This window comes from Otolemur garnettii, unplaced genomic scaffold (assembly GCF_000181295.1).
Source record: "Otolemur garnettii isolate 467f Iridium unplaced genomic scaffold, OtoGar3 scaffold00025, whole genome shotgun sequence".
NCBI classification, from domain to species: Eukaryota; Metazoa; Chordata; class Mammalia; order Primates; family Galagidae; genus Otolemur; species Otolemur garnettii.
In genome coordinates, this window is record NW_003852420.1 from 11,712,186 (window position 1) to 11,721,978 (window position 9,793).

Here is a 9,793-nt window from a genome sequence, read left to right on the forward strand (position 1 = left end):
CCCAAGCGGCGACAGCTGACGTTCCGGGAGAAGTCGCGGATCATCCAGGAGGTGGAGGAGAACCCGGACCTGCGCAAGGGCGAGATCGCGCGGCGCTTCAACATCCCGCCGTCCACGCTGAGTACCATTCTGAAGAACAAGCGCGCCATCCTGGCGTCGGAGCGCAAGTACGGTGTGGCCTCCACCTGCCGCAAGACCAACAAGCTGTCCCCCTATGACAAGCTTGAGGGATTGCTCATCGCCTGGTTCCAGCAGATCCGCGCCGCTGGCCTGCCGGTCAAGGGCATCATCCTCAAGGAGAAGGCGCTGCGTATCGCTGAGGAGCTGGGCATGGACGACTTCACTGCTTCCAATGGCTGGCTGGACCGCTTTCGCCGACGCCACGGTGTAGTGTCCTGCAGCGGCGTGGCCCGCGCTCGGGCGCGAAACTCTGCACCCCGGACCCCAGCAGCGCCTGCCAGCCCGGCCGCGGTGCCCTCAGAGGGCAGCGGCGGGGGTACGACTGGCTGGCGCACTCAAGAGGAGCAGCCGCCGTCGGTGGCGGAGGGCTATGCCTCGCAGGACGTGTTCAGCGCTACTGAGACCAGTCTGTGGTACGACTTCCTGCCCGACCAGGCCACTGGGCTGTGCGCAGGAGATGGACGGACGCGCCAGGCCACCCAGCGCCTGAGCGTCTTGCTGTGTGCAAACGCTGATGGCAGCGAGAAGCTGCCCCCGCTGGTGGCTGGCAAGTCGGCAAAGCCCCGTGCAGGCCAAGCTGGCCTGCCCTGCGACTACACCGCCAACTCTAAGGGTGGTGTAACCACCCAGGCCCTGGCCAAGTACTTGAAAGCCCTCGACACCCGAATGGCTTCAGAGTCTCGCCGGGTCCTTTTGCTGGCCGGCCGCTTGGCTGCCCAGTCCCTGGACACCTCAGGCCTGCGGCACGTGCAACTAGCCTTCTTCCCGCCGGGCACCGTGCATCCGCTAGAGCGGGGAGTGGTCCAACAGGTGAAGGGCCACTACCGCCAGGCTATGCTGCTCAAGGCCATGGCCGCACTAGAGGGCCAGGATCGCTCAGGCTTGCAGCTGGGCCTCATGGAGGCCCTGCACTTCGTGGCTGCAGCCTGGCAGGCAGTGGAGCCTTCGGACATAGCCGCCTGCTTTCGGGAAGCTGGCTTTGGAGGTGGCCCTAATGCCACCATCACCACTTCTCTCAAGAGTGAGGGGGAGGAAGAGGAGGAGGAGGAGGAAGAGGAGGAGGAGGAGGAAGAGGAGGGTGAAGGGGAGGAAGAGGAGGGGGAAGAGGGGGAAGAAGAAGAGGAGGAGGAAGGAGGGGAAGGAGAGGAGTTAGGGGAGGAAGAGGAGGTGGAAGAGGAGGGTGATGTTGATGACAGTGATGAAGACGAGGAGGAGGAGGAGGAGGAGAGCTCCTCTGAGGGCTTGGAGGCTGAGGACTGGGCCCAGGGAGTGGTTGAAGCCAGTGGCAGCTTCGGAGGATATGGTGCTCAGGAGGAGGCCCAGTGTCCTACTCTCCATTTCCTGGAAGGTGGAGAGGACTCTGAGTCGGACAGTGAGGAAGATGATGATGAGGAAGATGATGATGACGACGACGATGATGACGACGATGACGATGATGGTGATGAGGTGCCTGTACCCAGCTTTGGGGAGGCCATGGCTTACTTTGCCATGGTAAAGAGGTACTTGACCTCCTTCCCTATTGATGACCGTGTACAGAGCCACATCCTCCACTTGGAACATGATCTGGTCCATGTAACCAGGAAGAACCACGCCAGGCAGGCAGGAGTTCGGGGTCTTGGGCATCAAAGCTGAGTCACCAGGTCTAGTCATGCCCCCAATCCAGATTGGAGGCAGCAGCCCAGGGCAGAGGACTCTCTGGGCACTTGCTATGGATGGATTCAGAGTATGGAGCCCCAGAACCTTTAGCAAGTTTCTTCCCCTGGCCCTGGGGCAGACCTGGTCTCCTTGGTCTCACTGCCTGCTTATTGCCTCTTTCTCAGAATCCTCTTATCTCCCCATTTTCCCCTGGGCTCCAGGGGACCCGGTGGGGTGGGTGGGGAGCTGTCCGGTGCTACCACACCGTGCCCTCAGTGGACTTAACCACAGCAGAAGCCAGGGGTGGGCCCTGGAAGCTCCTGGCCTGAGAGTGCCTCTCCCCTCTGCCGTCCACACCAGGTCTTTGGTGGGGGGGACCCCAAAGCCATTCTGGGAAGGACTCCAGAGGAAGGTCCAGCCTAGGCCCCTAAAAGGCTGGCAGCCACCACCAACCCGCTTCTGGGCCGTAAGAAGCACAGTCTAACTCACCATGGGCTCCTGAGCCTGCTTCTGCCTGCTTTCCACCTCCCCAGTTCCTTTCTCTGGCTCAGTTCATGTGGCTTGGGCCCTTGGTTCTCTTTCCAGATTAGAGGTTCCCAAGAGGTCCTCCAGGGGAGTGATAGTGGGTGCTTCCCTGGTGGGCAGCTACAGGCCCCACGCCTCTCCCTCTCTGGCAGGGCGCCATCCTGGGCAGAGGGGCCTGGGGCTGGGCCCAGAGTCCAGTCATCCAGCTGCTCCTTTCCCAGTTTGAATTCAATAAATCTGTCCACTCCCCTTTTGTGGGGTGAACATTTTAACAGCCAAGGGTGCATCCTTCATGGTCTGGGCTTGCGTCTGTTTGGGGGCACACATTCTTTCCTGGTTTACTTTGAGTCTTGCTGTGATGGGACATGGAAGCAAATGTTAAGAGGTGTCCCTGACAGATTCCAGCAGGGGCAGCCCTCAACATCTATATATAAATGTTATAAAAGCTTAGGGAGGGGCTCAGCATCTATAGCACAGTGGTTACGGTGCCGGCCACATACACCAAGGGTGGCAGGTTCAAACCAGGCCCAGGCCAGCTAAACATAAACAACAATGACAATAACAACAAAAAAATAGTTAGGCATTGGGGTGGGTACTTGTATGTAGTCCCAGTTTCTTGGGAGACTGAGGCAAGAGAATCACTTAAGCCCAAGGGTTTGAGGTTGCTGTGAGCTGTCATGCTATGGTATTCTACTGAGGGTGACATAGTGAGACTCTGTCTCAAAAAAAAAAAAAAGCTCAGGGAGGAAGGTAACTTAGGTGTACCTGCCTAGGGGTGGCTTAGAGGAAACTTAGCCTTACATTGCTTTGAGGTTAGAACAGAACTTGAGGTCACTTGGCTGGGGCAGGAGGGAGGGTGCCGGCAGTCTCTTATGCCAAATCAATATGCACCTCGGGACTAGGCCTACCAAGACTGGTTTTAAAAGGTCTTTGCAGGCCTGGGGCCAGAACAGAGGGTATTGGGGCAGTTCCTGGGGTTCAGGTTTGAGTTTAGAGAGGCAGAAGGGGCGCTCTTTGGTTTACTTTTGGTCCTTTAAGAGGGAACCCTTTAGGCTGTTCAGTGATCAGCATCTCCAAGCCTGGTGGCCACCCACTGGGGACAGTAAGAGAAGGAAGGTGAAATTGCTGGGAAGAGGTTAAACCCCCAAGAAGTGTCCCCCAGTCCAAAGGTGAGGACCGGCCTCTTTGCTGATCCTACCCTTTTTCTCCTTTCAGGGCCAAGCCCTCCCTCCCTGAACCTCCCTCACTGAGGCCCTCAGGCCCCAGGGGTTCCAGCCAAGGGAAGGCCTGGGCCTGAGCAGGGCTGGCAGCTCTAGGCCCCAAACCGGTTTTCCCACCTCCCCTGGGGCTGGCACAACACTTCATGGTTCTTTCCTAGCTCCGCCCCAACTTTGCCACCTAGTTCTTCCTCTTCCCCACTCTGGAATGTTAAGGAGAGAACACCCAGGTCATCTTATGTCTCTTGCCTATCTTGGGTGTGGTCTTTTTTATAAAGGTAAGGCCACTATGCATGACTTTAAAACAAGGCAAGGTGACTTCCACTCTTAGCCTTCTGCACTTCTGGCATCCTGGAATCCCCTCCAGGCCTTAAATGCTCTGCAATTAAGACAACAAAATGTAGTTGGAACTCCCCTTGCCATCCAACTCCCTTCTCCATCTGGTCCTCTTTGAGCCCTGGAGGAGGAGACCAGAAAGCTGTAAGGAAGTAACCTACCCCTGATCCGCTCTGAAGTGAGGAGGGAGCAGTGGCTCCTCCCCCAGGTCTCCTGGGCCAGTCAGATGCCTCACCTCAAGTTTCAACAAGGCAGTTTACTTGCATTTGTCTTCTGCCAAAAGAACACCACTTTGGCGGGAACTGAGATCATCTCATTAATAACAACCTGCTGACATTAACAAGCCCTTTACTGTGTGCCTGCCTCTGTGCTAAACACTTTAGATGCTCACAAAACCCCTGGGAGGAAGATAAAACAAAGGGGTCCTATCATGTGCACAAAGCCACAGCATTAGTCTGGTGGAGACAAGCTTTCTCCCCAGGCTGAGATGAGAAGTACCCCTTTACTGCTACTCAGGACCTCTTTTACAAAGGCGGGACCCATATTCTTAACTCTCCTAAGGTAGTGCTATTTTGAAATGAGACTGAATACTCAAATTAATTTCTAATCTATGGAACAGTAGCTCTTCAGAGAGAGAGATGCAGGATGTGGAGGTGTCTGCTGTAATTCTTGCTGCTTTGGTCCTTTGACCAACTTCCATTCCTTCAGGCCCCATACAAATACAGGTCTTCTATGAATATTGTCATTTTCCCATTGGTAAAGCTCTTTCCCATTACCCCATTGGGACAAGTAGGTGAGAACCATTCCTCTTTTACAAAAGAAGAAATAGAGGTAAGTAAAGTGACTTGCCCCAAGGTACTGGCCTTGAACTCTGGTGTTCTCCCTGGGACTTTGGGTTACATATTAAAGGCTCTACCAAGACACTTCTGGAAAGGGGGAATGGCAAAAGCCCTATGAGTCAAGCTTTGCTGAGGGTACCAGGAAGGAAGCATCATCACACAGACTGTCACACAGTCTACATGAGTAGCAGATCATTTACAATGGACCTCCAATAAAGCTGGCAAACATTGGGGTGTTACCTTAATCTGTGACTGATAGCTAAAGGACCCAGACAGGGATCCCAGTCCTGGGGATATTGCTGCAGGAGTTCTGAGACCTGATTTGCTTTGGCATGTCCAATAATGGGTCAGTGGCTGGTCAGCAGGTGGCATGGACGCAGAAGTGATGCTTTTGTAGTAGATGGGGGGAGGACACCTAACCACCTTTTTCCCCAAAGCTGGGGCCTGAGATATTTAGCAAGAAAAAACTACAACTCCCAGAATTCCTTGTTCCCAGGCGAGCGCGGGTGGGGAGTAGTTGCTATGGTTTCAGAAAACAATATGGCCGCTCCCAGCTGGGATGCGAGTCTGAGTTGGGGAGGCAGAGGCGGGTCTGGGCTCCTGCAGTAGCTAGAGAAGAGGCTTTTGAGGGATCCTGAAGCTGGCTCTGGACGCTGCACGGCTGGAACGGCTTAACCTTGCTGAGGGCTCCAATGGAGAGCAGTGTGGACGAGGAGGCGTTGCACCAGCTGTACCTGTGGGTGGACAACATTCCTCTGTCCCGGCCCAAGCGAAACCTCTCCCGGGACTTCAGTGATGGAGGTGTGCACCTTTTTGTGTCTACATGTTTGGTTATGTGTGTACGTGTGTAATGAGTCTCTGTGCATACTGTCTCTTTGTGCTTGTGTGAACGGGGTAGGGGGGAGAGGAGATAGGGGAGGATCTGTCTCCTGGGACTTCAGTTGTGTGTGCTTATGTATGTTTTCTTTTTGCATCCATGTGTGAACAATGTGTGTCTATATGCATGTCTACATGTTCTATCCTGTGTGCATGTGTACATGCATGTGTGTGTCTAGGGATCCAGGGACTTTAATGACTAAGATATATGTCTACGGATGTATTTGTGCATTTCTGCACACATTACTGTGTGCTCTGTGTGTGTCTTATGAGAGTCTGAGTACATGTGTGCTCATATGTGTGTCAGTATGTTCTGTCTTGTATGTATTTGGGGAGGTCTTGTATGCATGTGTGTTTCTTTGTGATTATGTGTTTATGTAATCTGTGTTTCTAGAAATGTCTCCTGGGCTTTTAATGACAGAACTATGCATCTCTGTGTATATTTGGGAGGCTATGTGCATATGTGACTCTGTGCTTCTGTGTGTGCATTCTACATGTATGCTTGTGTGTGTCTGCTATGTATTCTGTGTGTCTACACATCCTACCCTATGCATCTCTGCTGGTGTGAGTCTGTGACTCTTTACGTGGACTTTGGTGTTGGAGTGTGTGTGTGCATGTGTGCATCCATGTGAATTCCTAGGGTGGGGCCCTGGGCTCCTGAAAGTTTCTTCTTGGAGACTCATTTTCTGCTAGAGGACCAGAGACCTCAGTTTTCCCATATCCTGAGTTATTGGGGAAGTGATGTGGCTCCTCTGAGTTACGCTGGACACTTAGTCTCCTCTACCTGATCTCAATTTCTTCTGGTTTCTGTCACTCTGCCATGTCTAATTCTCCCTCTTCTCTCCTCTCACCCTCTCCTTCCTTACTCATTCTTCCACTTTCCATGTCTACTCCCACTCCCTCAGTCCTGGTTGCAGAGGTCATCAAGTTTTACTTCCCCAAGATGGTGGAGATGCACAATTATGTCCCTGCCAACTCTCTCCAGCAGAAGCTCAGCAACTGGAACCATCTGAACAGGTAGCAGGATGCCTGAGTGCAGGAGCGGGAATCTCGAGCCCCTCACACTGAGTTCCTAAGGGTTGCCCAATTCTTTTACCTTCCGTGTACTTCATTGACCAGGCTGAGACTGTTGGTGGCAGGGTGGGGAGGGCCAATGCAGACAGAATTCCTCTGGTAACAAAATCAAGGAACTTTTATTGGCAAGGAGACAAGGAACCTAGGCACACTCAAGCCTGGGACTGTTGGGGGTGGGTTCTCAGATCCGCAACCTTTCAGTCCCCCAGGGCTGCACACGCGGGACTGCGACCCCCCTTTTCCCTTCTTTTTGCCCCGTCTCCTTTACTTCGTTTCTCTGGGACGCAGTCCACCATTCCTTTGTCTACCCCCCAGGAAGGTACTGAACAAGCTGAACTTCTCGGTACCAGACGACGTGATGCGCAAGATCGCTCAGTGCGCCCCGGGCGTAGTGGAGCTGGTGCTCATCCCGCTGAGGCAGAGGCTGGAGGAGCGGCAGAAGCGCAGGAAGCGGGCTTCGGGCTCCTTACAGGTGCCACCCTGCCAAAGTGTCTTCTACTGCTGGGGGTTGGCGTGTGTGTGTTGGGGGAGGAGGAGTTGGATTCCAAACAGCAGAAAGCCCCGCCTTGGCGATAACTGTTGGGCAGGAGTGCCTGGCTAAAGAGAGCTGGGCTTGGGGGACCGCGGAAGGAACATGAGGGCTCCCTCGGGATACTGAGCGTGGGCTCACCATCGACAACCGGGGTTCTTTCAGGAGTTGGCTCTCCAGGATGGCAGTGGCTACATGGATGTGGGTAAGGTGGCGTTTCTTTTTCTCCCTCCCAGGAGGAGATTTCTGTCTGTCCTTCCTATCGCTCGTGAGGATGGGAGGTGGGGATGGAGGGAGAGCAGGAGAATGAGACTCCAGCAGGGTCACTCCTCCATTTGCCTTATCTCAGATTTATCCCAGAAGGCCCCAGGTGAAGGTGCCCCAGATCCCCAAGGAGGAGGACAGCTCAGGTAAGGAAGCGGAGAGTTTCCTGACTTCACCCGGCTCGGTGGTCCTCCTACATAGGCTGGGGGTGGGGGAGGGGAGCAGGCTGCTCCTGGAAAGGTGGAGAGGCAGGAAAGGAGAAAAGGCGGAGGGTGGCTGCGCGCAGTAGTTCACACCTGTAATCCTACCACTCTGGGAGGCTGAGGCGGGTGAACCGCTTGAGCTCATTGAGTTCCAGACCCGCCTAAGTAAAAGCGAGACTCGGTCTCTACCAAAAATAGAAAAACTAGTCGGGCGTTGTGGCAGGCGCCTGTTGTCCTAGCTACTCTGGGGGCTGAGGCAAGAGGATCGTTTGAGCCCAAGAGACTGAGGCACTGTCCCCAGAGCCACAGAGTGAGACTCTTGTCAAAAAAAAAAAAAAGAAAGAAAAAAGAAAAGAAAAAAAAAGAAAAGAAAAGAAAGAGGAGGGCCTAGTCGAGGGCACTGGAAGGTGAGGGAGGGGCCCGAGATCCAGGCCTCCGCTAAACTGTTTCCCACCCCAGGGGGGGTCGGCCACCCGCACCCCGACCTCCTGCATATAGCCAGGCGCTGCAGGGCGACCCAAACTTCGTCCTCCAGATCGCTGAAAAGGAGCAGGAGCTATTGGCCTCGCAGGAGACTGTGCAGGTGAGGGCGCACTGGGAAGGCCGACTGGGTGGGGGGTGGGGGTTTGAAGAAGGGAACAGGTGGTGAGACTTGACCTTTGCGCGGTGCGGCCCAGGTCCTGCAGATGAAGGTGAGGCGCCTGGAACACCTGCTCCAGCTCAAGAACGTGCGCATCGACGACCTCTCCCGGCGGCTTCAGCAGGCGGAGCGTAAGCAGCGGTGAGCGGCAGCCGGACCGTACGCTCGCGGTCAGCCCCACTATACACCAGAGCCCAGATGCCGCGATCTACCCACCCAGCGACCAGCAGAGAATTGGGAGGGCGGAGCCTACTGCTAGCCCAAGCCTCAGGGGATGCGAGGGACGGGAATGCCCTCTCCCTTGGGATGGGAGAGTGGGAGGTAGTGGGACAAGAGCCCTTGGAGCAGAGGCCTAGGACTGAGCTGCCTCCTTCCACTCCATCCGGGTCAGGAGAATGGACCGCTTTCCAGAACCCAGAAGCCACATGCAGAGACCTGGCGTGCCCCTCAAAGCAGTACCAAACACCCAGGGGCCAGCCTTGCACCTCCCAGCGCTGGGCCATGGGGGGCGGTTCCCTGGCTTGGTCTGCGCCCCCAGAACCAGGTCTCCAGCCAGTTCCTCCGATGACAGGGATGTCTCTTCCCAGGCTAGTTCTCCAGGTCCTCGGTCATGGGGGAAACTGCCCCCGGCAGCTGAGGGGCTCCCTTGCCCCTCTTGGGAGCTGACCTGCATCCCCAATCTGGGCTGGAGACAGCAGCAGCTGGAGAAGAGGGGCTGAGGAGTGGGCTCAGCTAGGAGAAGGGAGGACTTGGGCTGGGTGGGGACCAATTGCCCTTCCTGCCCATAAGGGGACTGTTGAGAGTGTTTGGGGGTATATGAGACAGGGCTGTCCTCATTAAAGGTACTATTGTATTCCCTTTCCTGTGCCTGACTTCTCTTTCTGCATGGATCCCTTAGAGCAACGCGCTCCTGCTCCTTTGTCCTCCACTCCATGACCTTGGGCGAAAGAACTTTGTGGACCCAGAGCGAGTCTTACCTTGTGGGTGGCTAGGGCCTCATGGCCACTGCTTGGTAGGGTGACAGTATCGCCAGTGTCATGTTTTGTGCACTATGACAGCCTGACTTATAACCTTGGCTCAAACCCATTTTCATGGTGTCCTCCAACCTTGTCCAAACCCAACCCAAACCTAGGTTTCAGATTCTTCCCAACTGCGGCCACACTCACCCTCAACCCTGCCCATGGACTGACTCCTAACTTAGTTCTCTATACTACTTCCAACACTGTCCACAGATTGATCCTAAGGTCTGTGGACTGAGGCCAAGCTTTCTTCCCATCCCTGACCAAGACCATGATGGCTTTGATGTAACTCTAACCTTCTGATGGTTTCCTGACTACTGATAATTTTGAACATTTGTAAATCCTGAGATCTAGCAATTACATTTCTTTTTTTTTTTTTTTGAGACAGACCCTCAAGCTATCCCCCTGGGTAGAGTGCCATGGCATCACAGCTCACAGCAACCTCCAACTCCTGGG

The 9,793-nt window shown here is 54.7% G+C and overlaps 2 protein-coding genes across 2 annotated transcripts; both read left to right on the forward strand.

Annotated features, from left to right (window-relative positions):
• Positions 1–6: 6 nt before the first annotated feature.
• On the forward strand, positions 7–2,619 carry CENPB (centromere protein B). The gene has a single exon (XM_023512234.1). It carries the CDS (start codon positions 331–333, stop codon positions 1,810–1,812), a length of 1,482 nt encoding a protein of 493 aa, XP_023368002.1. The 5' UTR covers positions 7–330; the 3' UTR covers positions 1,813–2,619.
• Positions 2,620–5,248: 2,629 nt separating this feature from the next.
• SPEF1 (sperm flagellar 1) lies at positions 5,249–8,471 on the forward strand. The gene is made up of 7 exons (XM_003788045.3): positions 5,249–5,533; positions 6,514–6,625; positions 6,998–7,154; positions 7,377–7,416; positions 7,561–7,621; positions 8,138–8,261; positions 8,356–8,471. Exons 1-7 carry the CDS (start codon positions 5,425–5,427, stop codon positions 8,461–8,463), a joined length of 711 nt encoding a protein of 236 aa, XP_003788093.1. The 5' UTR covers positions 5,249–5,424; the 3' UTR covers positions 8,464–8,471.
• The last annotated feature ends 1,322 nt before the right edge of the window (positions 8,472–9,793 follow it).

Coding starts and splice junctions, on each gene's coding strand:
- CENPB (XM_023512234.1), top strand. CDS start 331: ATGGACGACTTCACTGCTTCCAATGGCTGGCTGGACCGCTTTCGCCGA.
- SPEF1 (XM_003788045.3), top strand. CDS start 5,425: ATGGAGAGCAGTGTGGACGAGGAGGCGTTGCACCAGCTGTACCTGTGG. Junction 6,626..6,997: donor AACTGGAACCATCTGAACAG/GTAGCAGGATGC, acceptor TCTACCCCCCAG/GAAGGTACTGAACAAGCTGA. Junction 7,155..7,376: donor GGGCTTCGGGCTCCTTACAG/GTGCCACCCTGC, acceptor GGGTTCTTTCAG/GAGTTGGCTCTCCAGGATGG.